Source organism: Eretmochelys imbricata, chromosome 2 (genome assembly GCF_965152235.1).
Source record: "Eretmochelys imbricata isolate rEreImb1 chromosome 2, rEreImb1.hap1, whole genome shotgun sequence".
NCBI classification, from domain to species: domain Eukaryota; kingdom Metazoa; phylum Chordata; order Testudines; family Cheloniidae; genus Eretmochelys; species Eretmochelys imbricata.
The window spans coordinates 268838407-268858188 of NC_135573.1; the positions used below are offsets into that span (position 1 = coordinate 268838407).

The 19782-nt window shown below is 66.3% G+C and overlaps 2 protein-coding genes across 2 annotated transcripts in view; both read left to right on the plus strand.

Annotated features, from left to right (window-relative positions):
* Nucleotides 1–19782, plus strand: part of LOC144260047 (uncharacterized) — a 317403-nt gene that overhangs the window by 125875 nt on the left and 171746 nt on the right. The gene's annotated exons all lie outside the window — the stretch shown is intronic.
* LOC144261115 (SCO-spondin-like) overlaps nt 1–19782 on the plus strand; it is a 136735-nt gene that overhangs the window by 4861 nt on the left and 112092 nt on the right. Inside the window, exons 6-23 of the mRNA XM_077810286.1 lie at nt 1482–1594; nt 2164–2322; nt 3071–3156; nt 3416–4039; nt 4247–4381; nt 4479–4641; nt 5166–5406; nt 6125–6263; nt 7331–7457; nt 7699–7871; nt 8220–8441; nt 8847–9012; nt 9487–9736; nt 12341–12521; nt 13688–13782; nt 14969–15225; nt 16014–16148; nt 16714–16916. Coding sequence (XP_077666412.1) covers nt 1482–1594; nt 2164–2322; nt 3071–3156; nt 3416–4039; nt 4247–4381; nt 4479–4641; nt 5166–5406; nt 6125–6263; nt 7331–7457; nt 7699–7871; nt 8220–8441; nt 8847–9012; nt 9487–9736; nt 12341–12521; nt 13688–13782; nt 14969–15225; nt 16014–16148; nt 16714–16916 — 3469 coding nt within the window. The remainder of the gene's footprint in view (nt 1–1481; nt 1595–2163; nt 2323–3070; nt 3157–3415; nt 4040–4246; nt 4382–4478; nt 4642–5165; nt 5407–6124; nt 6264–7330; nt 7458–7698; nt 7872–8219; nt 8442–8846; nt 9013–9486; nt 9737–12340; nt 12522–13687; nt 13783–14968; nt 15226–16013; nt 16149–16713; nt 16917–19782) is intronic.

Consider the following 19782-nt stretch of genomic DNA (forward strand, 5'->3'; position numbering starts at 1 on the left):
AATAAATCCGTTTTACTCTGTATAAAGCTTATACAGGGAAAACTCATAAATTGTCCACCCTCTATATCACTGAGAGAGAGAGATAGGCACAGCTGTTTGCTCCCCCAGGTATTAATCACTTACTCTGGGTTAATTAACAAACAACAGTGATTTTATTAAGTATAAGAAGTAGGATTTAAGTGGTGTCAAGTAATAACAGACAGAACAAAGTTACCAAGCAAAATAAAACCTAGCACGCAAGTCTAAGCCTAATACATTAAGAAACTGAATACAGGTAAATCTCACCCCCAGAGATGTTCCAATAAGCTTCTTTCACAGACTAAAAGAAAAGGAGTACTTGTGGCACCCTAGAGACTAACAAATTTATTTGAACATAAGCTTTCGTGAGCTACAGCTCACTTCATAAATTGGTTAGTCTCTAAGGTGCCACAAGTCCTCCTTTTCTTTTTGTGGATACAGACTAACACGGCTGCTACTCTGAAACCTTCCACAGACTAGACTCCTTCCTAGTCTGGGCCCAATCCTTTCCCCTGGTGCAGTCCTTGTTAGTTCCAGCTCAGGTGGTAACTAAAGGATTTCTCAGGACTGGCAACCCCCTTTGTTCTGTTCCACCCCCTTCTATAACTTTGGCCCAAGGTGGGAATCTTTTGTCTCTCTGGGTCCCCACCCCTCCTTCTAAATGGAAAAATACCAGATTTAAGATGGATTCCAGCATCATGTGACATGGTCCATTCTTCCTGGGCTGGAACACAGGGAGGCCTGCAAGTGAACAGAGCCACTGACAGCCAATTGTCCTAGTCTGTGGGGCCATCAAGATTCCAAAGCACCATCCATGGCCCACACTTTGCATAATTACAGTAGGACCCCAGAGTTATACTTTATATTTCTAGCTTCAGATACAAGAATGATACATACATACAAATAGGAGGAATATATTCAGTAGGTTATAACCTTTCTAACGATACCTTACAAGAGACCTGTTGCAGAAAGCATATTCCAGTTGCATCATATTTACCCTAATAAGCATATTTCCATAAATCATATGGAGTGCAATGTCCTAGAGAGCAAGCCAGAGGATGGGGTAAAGACACACCAAGAGCAGGCTGGGTGTGAAGGGGGCTGCCCAGGGGAGAGCCCAGGGAGAGCCCAGGGGGCAGACTGGCTGAGGAGGGGCCGGTGGAGGTCACCTACCCCGCTGCTCCGGAGAGCTTCGGGCCAGAAGGACCTCCCAGGGCACAGGCCGTGAACTTCAGCCAGTTCTGCCTGGCTTGAGCCCTGTGGCTTGTGTCTGGCTACAGTGTCTCTCGGGGAAGTAGCCAGTCTGCTAGGGGAGCCAGCAAGGGATGGAGACTCCACACTGGCCGGGGAAGCAGGTCCCAGTGGCTCATCCCCGCGCTGTTAAAGCCATGGGCCATGTTCTGCCGTCCCCCTCTAGCTCCGCGTGCCCCTGAGCTGCCATCTCGCTCACTCCCTGCCCTGCCTTCCCCACAGGCGCTGCACATGCTCTTCGGGCTGGACCTGGTCGTGGCTCAGGGCCGAAACGTCTCTGTGAACGGGGTCGTGGTGCCGGAGGGGGAGCCTCTCCTGCAGGACGGTGAGGAGGACAGAGAACTCTGTGGGGGAAAGCCACAGGACCAGCACGCGGCACACAGGGGCTTCTGATCTGCCCATCTGCCTGGCAGAGCCGCGGGGTGTCCCCGTGTCCTGGGCTTCCTGGGGTCTCCCCAGGCCTGTTTGTCTCCAGGCACTTGGTGCTTAGGTCCCCTGACACCCACTGGGGTCCACCCATGCCCATCGCCTGGGCAGAGCTGGTGGGAGGAGAGGTCTAGCCTGGGACCGGCCTGCACGGGCCCCGGGGAGGGACTGCTGGGGCCATAGGGGCGAGCTAGGAGGAATGGGGTGGAATTAAGGGACACACAGAGCACCTAGGCCGTGCCCAGGCGGGAGCAGGCCGACAATCCGTCACCCAGGGCTCTGCCCAGCCCAGCCTGGGGCTCCCAGCCCCTCCTGGAGATGATCCCACTGCTGGATCCATCTCCCTGGCAGGGAGGCCCCGACATGCAGCCCATGCGCCCGTTGCTCAGTCCCGGCCCGTCTCCCTGGGCCCTGGCTGGCAGCCGGGCACGTGGCTCTGCTGAGCTGCCCACCACTCTCCCCCCACAGGGATCAGTGTCCGGTGGCTCGGTGACTTCGTCTTCGTGGAGAGCGGCCTGGGCGTGCGGGTCAAGTCTGACGGGCGCCAAACGGTCTATGTGACGGTCAGCGGGGAGCTGCGGGGCACCACGCGCGGGCTCTGCGGGCTCTACAATGACGACCCTGCCGGTGAGCACAGCCCTGCGGGGGCAACCCACCCTGCTCACCGCGTGGGGCCGGGCCCCCTGCCGACAGGGCTCTGCCCCCAACCCGCCCTGCTCACCGCGTGGGGCCGGGCCCCCTGCCGACAGGGCTCTGCCCCCAACCCGCCCTGCTCACCGCGTGGGGCCGGGCCCCCTGCCGAGAGGGCCCTGCGGGGGCAACCCACCCTGCTCACCGCGTGGGGCCGGGCCCCCTGCCGACAGGGCTCTGCCCCCAACCCGCCCTGCTCACCGCGTGGGGCTGGGCCCCCTGCCGACAGCGCCCTGCCCTGGGGACCCGAGACAGCTTCATCTCCACCAGCCCTGCTGGGAACGTCTCTCCCTCACAGCACTCCCACCTGCTAGGGAATGGGACAGTCCCACCTCCTGCATCCCCGTGCCGGGGGCACCTGCCCTGGTGCAGCAGGATCCAACCTGCCGTCCTCCGGTCCCTGCTGGGTGAGGGCCCCCAGCTCGCTCCAGGGGCTCTTCTCTCCTGGGCCTGCCTGTGTCTTGGTGACAGTGCCCCCAGAACAAGCCCTCCCACTGTCCATGCCTTTCCCCTGGGGCGGAGCAGGGAACAGACACCAGGGCCTGTTCCTGGCGTGAGCTGGTGAGCGTGGTGTGAGAGCTGAGGCTGGAGATCTGGCAGCGGGGGGTGTCCCCATTCCCAGCCCCCACCTGCCAGCAGGGGCGGTTTCCTCTCCCCACATCCCCAGCGCCTGTTTTGCTTGCAGATGACTTCCTGCGTGTAGGAGGGGATGTGGCCACGTTCGCCGCCAGCTTCGGGAATTCCTGGAGGGTCCCAGATGCCAGCCCAGAGGTAGTGGGGCGGGCCCCTGCTGCAGTCCTCTCCCACGGCTCAGAGGGAGGGGGAAGGCGTGACACCGCCCTGGGGCTGCGCTGGTGCCCAGAGCCCTTCGCCCCCGTGCAGCGAATTCCTGACCCTGCGGGGAGCAGCTGGAGCCGGGGTGTTGGTGGCAGCTGGTGGAGATGCTTCTCCCGCACAGGAGCAGTGCGTGCTCAGAAGGGGGAGCGCCCGGGGGCTGCATGGGGAGAGGTGGGGGTGCTCCCCCGTGCAGCTCCGGGGGCGCCGGGCTGACGGCTGGGGGTGCTCCCCCGTGCGGCTCCGGGGGCGCCAGGCTGACGGCTGGGGGTGCTCCCCCGTGCGGCTCCGGGGGCGCCGGGCTGACGGCTGGGGGTGCTCCCCCTGCGGCTCCGGGGGCGCCGGGCTGACGGTTGGGGGTGCTCCCCCGTGCGGCTCCGGGGGCGCCGGGCTGACGGCTGGGGGTGCTCCCCCGTGCGGCTCCGGGGGCGCCGGGCTGACGGCTGGGGGTGCTCCCCCGTGCGGCTCCGGGGGCGCCGGGCTGACGGCTGGGGGTGCTCCCCCGTGCGGCTCCGGGGGCGCCGGGCTGACGGCTGGGGGTGCTCCCCCGTGCGGCTCCGGGGGCGCCGGGCTGACGGCTGGGGGTGCTCCCCCTGTGCGGCTCCGGGGGCGCCGGGCTGACGGCTGGGGGTGCTCCCCCGTGCGGCTCCGGGGGCGCCGGGCTGACGGCTGGGGGTGTTCCCCCGTGCGGCTCCGGGGGCGCCGGGCTGACGGCTGGGGGTGCTCCCCCGTGCGGCTCCGGGGGCGCCGGGCTGACGGCTGGGGGTGCTCCCCCGTGCGGCTCCGGGGGCGCCGGGCTGACGGCTGGGGGTGCTCCCCCGTGCGGCTCTGGGGGCGCCGGGCTGACGGCTGGGGGTGCTCCCCCGTGCGGCTCTGGGGGCGCCGGGCTGACGGCTGCGGGTGCTCCCCCTGTGCGGCTCTGGGGGCGCCGGGCTGACGGCTGGGGGTGTTCCCCCGTGCGGCTCTGGGGGCGCCGGGCTGACGGCTGGGGGTGCTCTGGCACTGACATGGGTTCTGCTCTGCCCAGGTGCAGCTCCCGTGCCAGGACGTGGCGGAGGCGGGAGACAGCTGTGACGATGCGGGGGCCAGCGCCGTGAGGCAGGAGGCCGAGGCCGTGTGCCGGAAGTTGCTGGCCAGCCCCTTCAGCCGGTGCCACTCCAAGGTCAGGGGACGGCAGTACCCACCCCCGGGGAGCAGCCGGGGCAGCCCCCCCCCACCCCCCACCCCGGCGCTGGCTGACGCGGCCTCTCTCCCTGCAGGTGGACCCGGGCGGATTCTACGACGCCTGCATGTCCGCGTCCTGCCGGCAGGGGGGCACGGGGGCCGGGCAGCGGGAGGCCGTGTGCACCACCTTCGCCAGCTATGCCCGCGAATGCGCCCAGGAGCTCGTCTACCTCGACTGGAGGAGGGCCGGGTTCTGCGGTAGGGGCCAGTGCGCTCCCCCAGCGGGCAGCTCCACAGCCGGGCCCGCTCCGGCAGCACGGACCCCTTCCCCCCGGCTCTGCCCCCCGCCCCCACGCCCTCCCCTCGCACCTGTCTCCCATCCAGCCCTGGCCCCCACATACACCCACCCTCACGCCCCGGTTCGCCCCCTGCACGCTCAGGAGACGCTCAGCCCCCTGGGCCGCCCGCCCGTGAACGCCCCGGGCTGGAAGGGCCTGGTGCATGTGTCGGAGACAGGGAGTGGGGCTGCCCGCTCGTGGCGAGGGCCATGGGTAAGAGACCCGCTACCGCTGTCAGCGGGGAGGAGCTCCTCTCACTCCGGCACCGCAGGCTGCGTGTGGGGAGCAGCAGCCCCCGCGGCTCTCGTGGCGTCGCCCCGCATGTGCTCCTCGGACGTGGGCGGGGCGACCGGGCAGACGTGCTCCCTGGGAGCCCGCGCCCGGCTGCCTGGCAGAGGGGGCGCTGCCAGCCCGGGCCTGAGGCGCCGTGTGTCTGCCCCGCAGAGAAGCAGTGCGGCCAGGGGAAGCAGTACTCGGACTGCGTGTCCTCGTGCCCGGCCAGCTGTGCCGCCGTGGGCACCGGCGAGGAGGGGCACTGCCGGGACGAGTGTGTGAGTGGCTGCGAGTGCCCGCCGGGCCTCTACCTGGAGGGGGGGGCCTGCGTCCCTGAGGGCGACTGCCCCTGCTACCACCGTCGCCAGAAGTACGCCCCGGGGCAGAGCATCCAGCAGCGGTGCAACCAATGGTGAGGAAAGCCCCCATCGGCCCTGCCCGCCGGGCACTGGTGTGGGCAGCAGGGAGGGGCAGCCCCTAAGGTAACCCCTCCCCGGTGCCCACACCCGCACGGCCGAGCTGGACTCGTCTCTGCTGTGCCTCGGGCAGCTGGTGGTGCAGTGCCGTGCCAGGCTGGGGCGTGGCGATCCGCGGGGACGGTCTGGGCTCCGCGGGCCCCTCAGTGATGGAGCGGGGCAGAGTCCCCATCTCACAGCTCTGCCACCCCACGGTCCCGCCCCACCCGAGGGGAGGACAGCATTGTGTGGGGAGCCCCCTGCCTCCTGGGGAATCCCTGGGGGCCCTTCTCCCTCGCTCAGGCTGCTGCACCCCACTTTCCCCGGGGTACATCCCCAGCTCCTGTGGGGTACCTCCCTTGAATTGCAGAGGAGACCCACAGAGGATCGGGCCCGGTGGGGCGGGGGCAGGGCAGCTGCTGAGCAAAGGTACTTGAGTGGAACCAGAGAGACAGGTGGCAGCTGGGACGCGACGCCCCGGGAGCTGCTGGGGACCCCTGGGTGGGAGCCCCAGGCTGGGCATCCCCAGGCTGGAGAGGTCCCTCCTGGAGATGCCCCCCACCATGTCCTGGGGGCCCTGGCACCAGCAGCAGTGTCTGCCGCGGCCCGGCGTACGGCAGGGAGCTCAGCGAGCCCTGGCGACCCCGTGCCCCGCTCTCGCCCCTGTCCCTGCAGCACATGCCAGGGTGGGCGCTGGTACTGCTCGCAGGACAAGTGCTCGGCCGAGTGTGCCGTGATCGGGGACCCGCACTACGTGACCTTCGACCAGAAGCGCTACTCCTTCCACGGCGTCTGCGAGTACATCCTGGTGCAGGTGAGGCGGGTCTGGGGCCCTGGGAGCTGCCGTGGGGCTTGGGGGGCCAGGCTGCTGGCGAGAGAGGGGTCTGGAGCCCTGGGAGCTGCCATAGGGCTGGGGTGCCAGGGGAGGGGGGATCTGGTGCCCTGGGAGCTGCCATGGGGCCAGGGGAGGGGGGTCTGGGGCCCTGGGAGCTGCCATGGGGTTTGGGGGGCCAGGCTGCTGGCGAGAGAGGGGTCTGGAGCCCTGGGAGCTGCCATAGGGCTGGGGTGCCAGGGGAGGGGGGTCTGGGGCCCTGGGAGCTGCCATGGGGCCAGGGGAGGGGGGTCTGGGGCCCTGGGAGCTGCCGTGGGGCTTGGGGGGCCAGGCTGCTGGCGAGAGAGGGGTCTGGAGCCCTGGGAGCTGCCATAGGGCTGGGGTGCCGGGGGAGGGGGGTCTGGTGCCCTGGGAGCTGCCGTTGGGTCTGGGGGACCAGGAGAAGGGGCGAACTGGAGCCCTGGGAGCTGCCATGGGGCTGGGGAGCCAGAGGGAGGGGGGATCTGGTGCCCTGGGAGCTGCCATGGGGCCAGGGGAAGGGGGGATTGGGTGCCCTGGGAGCTGCCACGGGCCTGGGGGGCCAGGCTGCTGGGGGGAGGGGTGTCTGGTGCCCTGGGAGCTGCCACGGGGCCTGGGGAGCCAGGGGGAGGGGGGATCTGGTGCCCTGGGAGCTGCCATGGGTCCAGGGGAAGGGGGGATTGGGTGCCCTGGGAGCTGCCACGGGCCTGGGGGGCCAGGCTGCTGGGGGGAGGGGTGTCTGGTGCCCTGGGCAGGAAGGGAACCCCACGGCATGGGGGTTGGGGGGCATGCTGTGCCCAAGCAGCCCCTCGAGGAGCCTGGCCGCTCAGTGCTGGTGCAGCTCCGGAGAGCCCCTCCACGAACAAACCAGTGCAGAGCCCCGCGGGGCCCCCAGCCCAGCCCGCGCAGTGCCCTCGAGAGCGGCCGGCAGGTCCCGTCCCCCGGGCCGGGGCGCGCGGCAGGGAACGGCTGGGGGGCCGCCCTGGGCCGCGTCTCCGGCCCTCACAGGCTGGGGCACCGTTGCCTGGCAGGACTTTGTGGACTGGAAGCTGCTGATCACGGTGGAGAAGGTGGCGTGTGGGAGCAAAGGGGCCGTGAGCTGCCTCCGGGCCCTGACGGTGACTGCGCTCAGGACCTCCGCCCGGCTCCACATCACAGGTCAGCTGGGCTTCGCCGTGGGGGAGTGCCTGGCAGCCCCTTGCAGAGACGGGCAGCCTGGGGGCATCAAGGGATTGCAGGAAGCGGGGCTGGCTGGCTTGGGGCTGGCTCTGATCTGCCCAGGGCAGAGGCCCAGCTGGCAGGAGGTGGGTCAGGGAGTGGGGTCGGGGCCTCTCTCTCTGTGCGGTTCTCCCTTGCCCTCCTCCTCTCCCATCTCCTCTCTGGCCCTTCCCTGCTGCAGGGGACGTGGCCGTGAACGGGCAGGAGGTGGCCCTGCCCTTTGCCAGCGCTGACCTGAGCATCCGACGGGCCTCGTCCTCCTTCCTGCTGCTCCAGGCCTTCGGCGCCCACGTGCTGTGGGGGCTGGAGTTCCCTGCCGCCTACATCACCCTGCAGCCCGGCTTCGCGGGCAAGGTGAGGCCCAGCGCGCTCCTGGTGCCCCCCGGGAGGGCCCTCGCAGCGGGGTGTTGCCCGCAGGGCCCGAGGGGAGAGGAGCCCAGCTGTGGGCGTGGGCCGAATGGCCGGCTCTGAGTACCGGGAGCGGGGCCCGGAGCCTCCCAGGCCCGTATGGCGGGTGCCAGGTCTCTCGCGACTTGCATCGCAGACCCTGGGGTGAGGGAGCTGGTGGGTCTTCGCCCCGTGCCTGGCAGAGCAAGAGTCCGCGTCCCCCGCAGCCCCCGCAGGCCTGGCACCCGCTGGCCTCCCTGCGGCGTGTGGGGAGGGGGAGCTCCCCGGCTGCCCCCTCACCCCCTCCCCTGGCAGGTGCGAGGTCTGTGCGGCACCTACACCTGGAACCAGCAGGACGAGTTCACCACCCCCGCCGGGGACGTGGAGCCCAGCGTCGCCGCCTTCGCCAACAAGTTCCGGGCGTCCAGCGAGTGCCCCGCGCTCGGCTCCTTCGCCTTCGACCCCTGCAGCACCTTCGCCCAGCGCCGGGAGTTCGCCGAGGCCGCCTGCGGCACCCTCCACGGCCCGGCCTTCCAGGTACCCGCCCCGGCGGAGCCCCCGGGGGGCTGGGACCAGAGGCCACAGCGAGGGGCACCGGATCTGTGTGTGCGCGTGCCGGGGAGGGGGGCAGATCCAGGAGCGTTTGCTGTGTGCCCCTGGCACGGGTGTGGGCCTGTCTGGACGTCCCCGGCGTGTGTCTGCCCTGAGGGATCCCGGTCGCCCCATGTCTGTGTCACGCGTGTTGGATGGTCACGGGACTGGCCCCCTCCACGTGCGGCTGTACGCACATGTGCTGTCCGTGTGCCCATGCGTCTGTGGGGCTGGTTTCTGATGTGCCCCCCGGTGCTGTGCTCCCAGCAGAGGCCCCCGCAAGGGAAGGGCCTGGAGCCCGGGCGGCTGCTCCGAGCCCCTGGCTGACGCGCCCCCTGCCCTGTCCCACAGCCCTGCCACGACCTGGTGGAGAGGGAGCCCTACTATCAGCTCTGCCTCTACGACGTGTGCGGCTGCTCGGCCGGCGGGGACTGTCTGTGCCGCGCCCTGGCCGCCTACGCCAGGCAGTGTGCCCAGGAGGGGGCGCCGGTGCCCTGGAGGAACCAGACCTTCTGCGGTGGGTGGCTGCCTAGGCTGGGCCCCACTGGGCATGTCCGGGGAGGGGAGCCCTGCCTGGCTGGGTGGGGCAGCCAGAGGATGGCTCTGGAGAAGGGGTGGAGTGGGTGTGGGATGGGCTCTGGAGAAGGGGCAGGGGGGATGGGCGGGGGTTGGGCTCTGGGGAAGGGGAGGGGGTGGGCACTGGAGAGGGGGGATGGGCGCTGGAGAAGGGGTGGGGAGAAGATGGGCGGGGGTTGGGCTCTGGGGAAGGGGAGGGGGTGGGCGTTGGAGAGGGGGGATGGGTGCTGGAGAAGGGGCGGGGAGAAGATGGGCGGGGGGCAGGCTCTGGGGAAGGGGAGGGCTGGGCGCTGGAGAAGGGGGGGATGGACCCTGGAGCCGGGGGGTTGGGGCACGAGGCAGGTCTCTGCTCTCGGCGAGGAAGCTGGAGGTGGCTGTGCTAAGGCCCCCTGCCCCCCTCTCCCTCTCCCCACAGCGGTGCCGTGCAGCGGGGGGCAGGTCTACCAGGAGTGCAGCGCCCCCTGCGGGAAGAGCTGTGCCGATCTGCGCATGGGGGCGGCCAGCTCCTGCCAGGCCCTGGCCGTGTGCGTGGCCGGCTGTAACTGCCCCGAGGGACTGGTGCTGGACGACAGCGGGCAGTGCGTCCCGCCGGGCATGTGCCCCTGCGAGCACGGGGGCGAGACCTACCCGCCCGGCAGCAAGGTCCACAGGAGCTGCAATGCCTGGTGCGTAGCCCTGGCCCGCTCCCCGCTGCGCTGGGCATAGAGAGGGTCGCACTGCAGAGCCTCCTGCACCAGCACCTCCTGCCGAGCTGGTGGGGCAGGCTGTGGGCCCAGCTCCCCAGCACAGCCCTTGGCTCTGCGTCACGGAGTTAGTGCCAGGCCCGGCCTGGGCAGGGGAGAGAGGGCATTGCAGCTGCCAGCCGCCCAGTCCCACCAGCACCCAGCCCAGAAAGGGACGTGGAGACTGGCAGGCTCAGGGGGGCAGGGAATGGGGCATGGGGCTTTTCCCCGCTAGGGGGTGCTGGTTCCCATCCAGCCGCAGAGCAGGGACTGGCTGGCACAGGGGGGCAGGGAATGGGGCATGGGGCCAGATCAGACTGTAACTTGCTGTCCGGTGGTCCCTGCGTGAAAACCCCCCAGCACAGCAGGCTCGAACTGCCCCAGCAGAGAGCACAGGCAGACTGGGCCAAGGGCCTGCCCTTCCCTCTGCTCCTAGAGGGGACCCCAGGGGCAGGGCTGCCGCTGGTGCTCAGGGATTGGGGGAGAGGAACCCAAGCTGCCTGCAGCTGCTATTGCAACGAGCCATGCTGGTACCTCTGGGGCCCGATCCTTCCCCCTCAGGATAGGAGTAACTCCTGCTGTTGTTCCCGGGGGCTGCTTGTATCCTGCCGTGGGAGAATCTGGCCCCTGCGGCTATTCATAGTGTGTGCACATGCGGAACTCACTGCCACAGGATCCTGCGAAGGGCAAGGACTATTCAGAGCTGGGTTAGAGCCTGCGGAGAGAGAGGCCTGCAGGGCTGCGCTGGGGCAGTGTTCCCAGGGCGGCCAGCCCTCACGTGTCAGGGCAGGAGCTGATCCCCAGCTGGGGGGAGGAAGGAATGGCCCCCATGGACCGTGTGGGGAGAGGAGGGCAGGGAGAGCGGTGTTTGGGAGGGGCAGGAGGGGCGCCCAGCTCTCTCCCCTCAGATGGGGTGAGGTGGTGGTAGGAGATGTCTGATGAAATCACCCTATGGCCTGTTTCTGATGGCACCACAGGATAGGTGGATTTCATTGAATGTCTCTGCCACATGACGCCGGCTCCCGCCCCGCGCGTGGCCTGAGCCACGGACCGTCCACCAGGCGCCGGGAGAGCCAGGAGGCTCTGGGGGGGTCCTGGCCCGGGGGAAGCACACGCAGCAAGGAACCCCAGCCCCCGGCAGGGGAGTCCAGGCAGATGGCAACCGCCTGCTGAGCCCTTCTGCCAGCACGTGCCCGGGATCTCACGAGCTAAGCAGGGTAGAGCCAGGTCACGATGGGATGGGAGCTGCAGGGAGGGGCGCTGTCCCCTGAGTCAGTGCTGACCCCAGTGTGGTGCTGGGGAGCGGGGCGGGGGCTGGGCAGGGGGCCCGGGCTGGGGCTGCGGGGAGTGTAGGGGGGCTCAGCAGGAGGCAGGGGCTGCGGGGCGGGGGCTCAGCAGGGGGCGCTGGGCTGCGGGGAGTGGGGTGGGGGCTCAGCAGGAGGTGGGGGGACTGGGGTGGGGGCTCGGCAGGGGGCGGGGGCTGCGGGGAGTGGGGTGGGGGCTCGGCAGGGGCTGCAGGGAGCGGGCTCAGTGGGAGGCTTGGGGAGCAGGGTGGGGGCTCGGCAGGGGGCAGGAGCTGCGGGGAGCGGGGCGGGGGCTGTGGGGAGCGGGGCGGGGGCTACGAGGAGTGGGGCGGGGGCTCGGCAGGGGGCGGGGGCTGCGGGGAGCGGGGTGGGGGCTCGGCAGGGGGCGGGGGCTACGAGGAGTGGGGCGGGGGCTCGGCAGGGGGCGGGGGCTGCGGGGAGCGGGGCGGGGGCTCGGCAGGGGGCGGGGGCTGCGGAGAGCGGGCCGGGGGCTCAGTGCGGGGCGCTCTCCCCTCCATCAGTGCTGCCCCGTGCTCTGCTGGGGCTCCGTGCTGCCGTGAGGGATCCCCAGCCCTTTCCGGTACAGGGCCAGGACCGGCTGGCTCCCAGGAGCGCTGGGCAGAGGGGGCCCCGTTGCCTGACCTGGGTCAGGGTACGAAGGGTGACCCCTGGTCCCGGGGCAGGGCCGGGCTGCCCTGGCTCCGGTGACACCGTGTAGAGGCTGCGAAGGGCGGGGGGACCCCAGCGGCTGCGAGGTGCCCATGGGCTGCTTTGCCGGGACTCCGGGGTCGTGGGCTGCACCACTCCTGAACCAGGGCTTGGGGAAGTGCCCCGTTCCAGAGCGGCTGAATCACAGAATATCAGGGTTGGAAGGGACCTCAGGAGGTATCTAGTCCAACCCCCATGAGTCTCGGGGGACCTGGGCTGGATTTGTGCAGGGCGCCGCGTGCTCTGGCTGGGAACCTGGGGGGACGCCCAGGACCATGCGGGGGCACGAGCAGAGAGCTGGGTTTCGCGGAGGAGCCGCCGGAGCGCGTCAGCCCGGGGTCCTGTACCGAGCGTGGCCAGTCCCAGCTGTGTCCGGGGGAGGCGCGAGGACCCTGCAGTGGGCCGGGATGGGCCGGGGGTGAGGAAAGCTTCCCCCTAAAGCCTCCATCTGACGTGGAGGGTTTGATCCCTTCCCTTCGTCCGGGGCGGGCTGGTCGCTGCGGGCGTTCCCCTTACCCGTGGCCCTGCCTTGCAGCGTCTGTGTGAACGGGCTGTGGAACTGCACCGACGACAGCTGCCCCGAAGCCGCCTTCTGCCCCGGGGAGCTGGTCTACGCCTACGGGTCCTGCCTGCGCACCTGCGCCACTGCCGAGGGCAACCTGAGCTGCCCGGGCCTCGCCAACGGCTGCGTCTGCCCGCCAGGCACCGTCTTCCTCGTGAGTCTCCCGTTCCCTCCCCTGGCTCTGCCCCAGTCTGGGAGCGTCTGGGGAGCCTGGCCCGGCACGGAGACACTAGCCCTGGCAGCTTGTCTAGCGGTGGGCCGGGCATGGGGGGCGGTGTGAGCCTGTCACGGACCCATAGGGTCGGGGCTGCGCCCCCAGCTTTGGAACAGTCTCTGGGAGGCCCCTTCACTGTGCCAGCCCCTCTGGGGGTGCCACTCTGCCTCCAGGGTGAGCCACACGGCCTCACTGCCCCATAGACTGGCCTTGTGGGCCTGCAGCCCCCACTCCCCATGAGCTCCGGGCCACGAGTCCCCCGGAGACAGCCCCTGAGGGAGACTCGGCTGCTCTGCAGGGATCAGGACTCTGGAGAGGCACTCCCAGCACGGGCACAGCCGGGTTCAGTTGTTAGCTGGTGCCCAGCCTAGGGGCCCTTAGGGCAGCCCGGGGCAATGAAAGGTGAAGCAGGGTCCGTCCTGGCCAGCCCCAAGCCCAGCCCGGCTGTGGGGAACCCTTGGGTCCGGCTCTGTCTGGGTGGCCTCCTTGGTCAGACTCTAGGTGGGAGCCCCGACTCCTTCCAGCCCCCAACTCTTGTCTCCACCTCCCTGCTCCCAGCCCTGTGTTCTCCAGCCGGGGATCCTTGTCCAGCCCCCGCTGCAGAGACAGGGCGGAGGGGGAGCCCATCTCTCCCTGGGTCTTCATTGCTAGGTGTCAATATCCTGGCATCTGGATTTGCCATTGTCGTCTCAGGAGCTCCACTGAGATGGGGACTAGGCCCAGCCAGCTCGGGACACCCACACCCATGTCTCAGCCTGCCCTGAGAGCAACTGCCCCCCCGCCACCCACTGGTAACAAAGCAGCACACGGGGGAAACTGAGGCACACACAGGCTCTCAAAAACATGACAAAGCATTCCCATGTTGTGGCAGAGCTGGGAGCATTCCCAGCCCTTCCACGCAGAGGCTGAGCCCCTTGGGCAGGGGAGGGGAGATCTTTCACCTCCAGACACCTAGGTTGATCCCCGGCTTGGGCTGGATCCCTCTCCTGGGAGAGCCTTGCAGACCTGCCCAACGCAGAGCGGTCTGGGCCACCCCCGCCCTGCCCTGGTCTCTTGGGAGCTCTGGGGCCACGAGGCCATTGTCACGCTCCCCTTCCTCCCCCCAGAACGAGCGCTGCGTCTCCCCGGACGAGTGTCCCTGCCACCATAACGGCAGGCTGTACCAGCCCAACGACACCATCGCCAAGGACTGCAACACCTGGTAAGGGCGCCCAGGGATCCGAAAGCCCTGAGCGAGGATTGCCACGTGGAGGGAGCAGGCCGTGGCAGTGGGCTGGTGTGGAGGGCAGGGCTGAGCTGGCATAGTGCTAAGGAGCCAAGTGGGATGTGCCGGTGCTGTGCCCGGGGCTGCGGGGGCTGGCAGTGCCCGGGGCTGGGAGGGCTGGCAGGCCCCAGAATGGTGTCAGGGCCCAGGGCCAGGGGTGCTGGCAGTGCCGGGGGGGGCTGGCGGTGCCCGGAATGCTGGCAGTGCCCAGGCCTGGGGCTGCTGGCAGAGCTGGGGGTGCTGGTGAGGCCTGGGGCAGGGGTGCTGGCAGTACCCAGGCCTGGGGGTGCCTCAGGCCGGGGGGCTGGCGGTGGCTGGGGTGCTGGTGGTGCCCAGGGCTGGGGATGCTGGGGATGCCCGGGTCTGCAGTGTGGCTGAGCCCCATGTCACGGAGTCCCCGGGCGATGCTCTGGAGCTGCTCCCCACGAAGCCAGGCAGGACTGTGGGGCAGTCGCCTTTCTGGGAGCAGCCTGTCTGCAGGACACACAGCTCACCCGGCTTCCACCTTCCTGGGTCTGACCTCGGAGCATTCAGCCTCCTCTGCCCCTCCCTGCGCTTCCCACAGCGAGTCCGCCCAGGCGGGGTCCTGGGGAAGCCAGAGGGTCCTGGCCCCCCAACTCCGCAGTCAGACGGGACTCTCAGCCAGCCAGTAAAACAGGAGGTTTATTAGACGACAGGAACATGGTCTAACACAGAGCTTGTAGGTGCAGAGAACAGGACCCCTCAGCCGGGCCCATTTTGGGGGGCAGTGAGCCAGACAACCACGTCTGCCCTTCACTCCATGTCTCCAGCCAGCCCCAAACTGAAACTCCCTCCAGCCCCCCCTCCTCTGGGCTTTGTCCCTTTCCCGGGCCAGGAGGTCACCTGATTCCTTTGTTCTCCAACCCTTCCGCTCTCACCTTGCGGGCGGGAAGGGCCCAGGCCATCAGTCGGCAGGAGACAGAGTGTTGGACATTTATGTACCCTGGCCCTTTGCTCTGCAACAATGACACCCCCTTATCCCGCCCCCTAGAGACTTAAGAAGTGCGTAGGGGAAACTGAGGCACCCCCACACTATTCAGAGGAAACATTAAGAACAGTCCCACTTCGTCACACCCCGACACCCCTCTCCCTTCCTGTGCAGCGAGTGCCGGAGCCGTCGCTGGCAGTGCAGCACCCAGCACTGCGTGGGCACCTGCGTGGCCACGGGAGACCCGCACTACATCACCTTCGACGGGCGGGCCTTCTCCTTCCTGGGGGACTGCGAGTACGTCCTGGCACGCGAGGGCAGCGGCCTCTTCACCGTCACCTCCGAGAACGTGCCCTGCGGCACCAGCGGCGTGACCTGCACCAAGTCTGTGGTGGTGGTGATCGGGAACGCCGTCGTCCACCTACTGAGAGGTGGGGGGCCGTGGGGGGAGAGGGGGCAGAGCTGGGCACCGTTCCCAGAGAAGTGAGCACTAGGGGTTCCCGGCTGGCCCCTGGGCAGGCCAGGCCAGAGCCAGGCTCTCCAGGCCAGTCTGTCCCGCAAGTAGGAGCTTGCAGGTTCCCAGGCCAGGCTGAGTTCGTGTCTCTCATCGGGGCCCCTCTGCGCGGGCTCCCTGCCCAGCCACTGCTGCTCCCCACAAGCCCCACGCGGACCTGCACCCGCTGGCTGGCAGCCCCAGCCCGCGCCCCACGCGGCTCGCAGACGGCTCTGCTTCTGTGCCTCCAGCCGTGCGGGCGCTGCTTCCAACCGCCTCCTGGCCTGGCTCAAATCGGGACCCTGCCCCCCGGCCTGGCCAGGAGCAAGGGGGTGTGCGCTGAGGAGGGAGGGGCGGGGCGTTGCGCTGCATCGCAGGCCAGTGCGATGTGGCGAGTTGCAGCATAGAACGGTGCAGTATATTGAATCGCAGGGAGCTGCGTTGCTCAGGGGTTGGTGCCTTACGTTGCATTGCACTGCGTTGCATTGCAGGGCGTTGCGTTGCATTGCACTGCAGGGTGCTGTCTTGCGTTGCATTGCATTGCATGGCACGGCGTTGCATTGCATCACAGAGCGGTCCGGTGCATTGCATCGTGGGGTGCCGCGGTCGTTCTGCACTGTGCTGTGTTTCCCAGGCTGTGCGCTGTGCAGGGCCCTGCGGCTGGGTAGGGGAGCTCCCCAGACACTGACTGTCCCTCTACGCTCTGATTTTTCTACCTGTGGCCAGGAAAGGACGTGACAGTGAACGGAGTCTCAGTGCGGCCCCCAAAGACCTACAGCGGGAATGGCCTGACCCTGGAGCGAGCTGGCGTCTTCCTCATCCTCATCTCCCAGCTGGGGCTGAGCGTGCTCTGGGACGGAGGTGAGGCCCTGCCAGGCCGAGGGGGCGGGGCCCTGCCAGCCGCAAGGGGCGGGGCCCTGTCTGGCCGAGGGGGCGGGGCCTTGCCAGGTGGGACATGGGAAGCACATGGCTTGTTTCCCTGAAGGCCTCATGGGCTGTCACCTGGGCCCCGCTGCCCTTCTGTGACTCCTGGAAATCAGTGAGAAGAGGAACTTGTTCCATCTGATCTGCCCTGTGGCCCGGGGCAGGGTCGCTCCCTATAGTCTGTGCTCCAGGGCTTTGCCCAGCTGAGTCAGAAACCTCCCTAGCCATGGGGCTGCCCCCTGCCCTGTTGTGTCCAGTGCTTCTCTCTGCCAGGGACTGATCCTTATCCTTGCCGTACAGGCTGGGGCACCCAGCCGTTCCCCCGCTGCAGTAAGATCCTGGTGGTACACTATGGTTAGGCTGAATTTCCCCCAGAGCCTGGTGCGGGAGTGGGGGGGCCCTGGAGGGGGTGGGGCTCCCCCCATATGGAGCTCCTGGGAATGGAGAGCTCCCATCCCTCCCCCCAGCAGAACCCCGAGCCCACTGCCCTCTGCCCCCACAGGCACCCGGGTGTACGTGAAACTGGATCCCCGGTACCAGGGCCGCGTGGCGGGGCTGTGCGGGAATTTCGACGGGGACACGGAGAATGACTTCACCAGCCGGCAGGGTGTTGTGGAGCCCACATCCGACCTGTTCGGCAACTCCTGGCGCGTCAGCCTCCTGTGCCCCGAGGTCAACAACGAGGACTTTGAGCACCCCTGCACCGTAGGTCCCCAGGCAGGGGAGAGGAAACCCGCGCCCATAAGAGAGGGGAATGGGGCGGGTGCTGTGCCGGGTGGAGGCTGGGGCGCTGTCCCGGAGTCCATGGGCGATGCTCTGGAACTGCTCCCCATGAAGCCAGGCAGGACTATGGGGAAGTCTCCTTTCTGTGAGCAGCCTGTCTGCAGGACACACAGCTCACCCAGCTTCCACCTTCCTGGGTCTGACCTCGGAGCATTCAGCCTCCTCTGCCCCTCAGGATATTAGGAAAAACTTTTTCACTAAGAGGGTGGTGAAACACTGGAATGCGTTGCCTAGGGAGGTGGTGGAATCTCCTTCCTTGGAAGTTTTTAAGGTCAGGCTTGACAAAGCCCTGGCTGGGATGATTTAACTGGGAATTGGTCCTGCTTCGAGCAGGGGGTTGGACTAGATGACCTTCAGGGGTCCCTTCCAACCCTGATATTCTATGATTCTATGATTCTATGATTCTCAGTGTGCTTCCCACAGCGAGTCCGCCCAGGCGGGGTCCTGGGGAAGCTAGAGGCTCCTGCACCCAACTCCGCAGTCAGACGGGACTCTCAGCCAGCCAGGAAAACAGAAGGTTTATTAGACGACAGGAACATGGTCTAAAACAGAGCTTGTAGGTGCAGAGAACGGGACCCCTCAGCTGGGTCCATTTTGGGGGGCCGTGAGCCAGACAACCACGTCTGTACTTCATTCCATGTCCCAGCCAGCCCCAAACTGAAGCTCCCTCCCGCCCCTCCTCCTCTGGGCTTTGTCCCTTTCCCGGGCCAGGAGGTCACCTGATCCCTTTGTTCTCCAACCCTTCAGCTCTCACCTTCCAGGGGGGAAGGGACAGGCCATCAGTGGCCAGGAAACAGGGTGTCGGCCATTCTCTGTGTCCAGACCCCTGCACACACCTGCCCTCTAGGGCTCTGCAATGATCATACACCCTTACCCCACGCCCTAGATACTTAAGAACTGCCTAGGGGAAACTGAGGCACCCCCACAATGTTCAGAGGAAACATTAAGAACAGTCCCACTTCGTCACATCTCTCCCCCCTTCGAGATCGAACTGGGCGGGGTCACTTTAGCCGGTGACCTGGGGAAGTTCGAAGCCACCAGCGTTCCCATGGATGCCCCAGCATCTCTTCCATTCCTTGGTAGGAGTTACACCAGGCCCTTCCAGTTTCACGCCCTCCCTTAGGTAGGGGGTGGTCAATAGCACTTGCAGGCCGCATGTCGGAAGGTTTATGCGGCCTGTGCCCTTTGGCCACCCCAAAACCCCAGGGGGTCAAACTGGGATTGGGTCTTCTCCCCAACAAGCTGGCCAAACACAGCCACTTGGTTATAGGACTGTTTAACTTTCTTAACAGCTTTCACTCCATCTGAGATCTTCTAAAAGCTCTCCACACTGGATCTTTCAACAGGAAAGTCAGTGGATCCATTCACAACAGAACATTTCTGGCTGCTAGGAACTGAAACTTTCTTGATTAAATCACTTTCACACCCTTCAGTTGCAGTAAACTGCTTGCAAAGACTCCGTGAGGATTCCTTTCCCTAGGGGCTTTTCTATGCAACAATTCACCCCTCACAGAAATTCTGCTCTTACCCTCTTTACCAAGGGCTTGCTCTAGAGGAACACTTTCCTGAGCAACAACAGACTCTTTCTGGGTCTCCCTTACATCCAGAATCACCTCTGGCCCATCCGGCGGATTCCTACACAATCCCCTTTCAGGCAAACTTACAGACTTCCTAGATAAAAGGTCAGAAGCATTCTCCTTCCCTTTGCCACACACAAGTTCAGGAATCTTTTCCTTCTTGCTACAGGTTTCCACACCCTCAATAGGTAACACAATCACATCACCTTCATGCTCTCCTTGTGCCCTGGCTAGGATCTCACCCTGATTAGACAGAGTTGCTGCACCCTTTCCCAACAACAGACTAGCAACAGGCAAAATACAAGCACCAGAATTGTCTGGGCTCTGGGATTTTACATAGACACTAACTGGATGCGACCTAGTTACAGGGCCATTCTCCCAAGCAGACACAAACTTAGGACCCTTCCCTTCCTGGGCTTTAGCTGAGTCCAGAACCAACTCTGAGACAACTGCACGACCCTCAACCATCACAGGCTGAAAGGCCCCTTCTGTCTGCTCCACAGACAAAGAAGAGCCGGACACACTTTCTCCTTTCCCAGACACACAGCTTGGGATCTCTTTCCCCTTGTCCCAACACACAGGGCTGGTCACAGACAGCTGGTTGGAGATCAGGGTAGCTCCCTCCATGGGCAAGTCAATACCCCTGACAGACACAGGCACGTTTCCTTCCCTGTCACAATTCTCCACCCAGCTAACAGGTAAGGTCCAGGGACACTCATCTTCCACCCTCCTCCCCTTCCCACACTGCTGACTAGACACAGCCATCAGCTCACAAGGCTGCCTAGGCTCATCCAGTCTTTCCTTACCAAGCACCTTGCCACTCCCCACAGATCCCCTGCCCTGCCTGTGTCTCCCCCCCCTTAGCTGGGGTCTCAGCTCCCACTGTGCTCAGCGCTGCTCTTGCTCACTGCTTTCCTCACTGCATCAGAGCCAGGGTGAGCCCCCTCTCCGGTGTGCAAGGGGGCGGGGAGCATCTCTCTTCCCACCCAGCTCAAGGGGTCTAGTTACAGGCAGGCAGGTAGCCTGAGCCTAGCCGCTCCTCCCCCATGCCAGCCAGGTCATCTGCATTTTCACTGACCATTTCCCTCTCCACTTATTGGTTCCCTGGATTCAAATTCAAACCCTTGGCCTTTACAGGAGCAAGGCCTGGATTCTGTCCCAAAGAGACACAGTCACCCCACAACAGGATCTCGCAGCCAATGTCCTGGAGA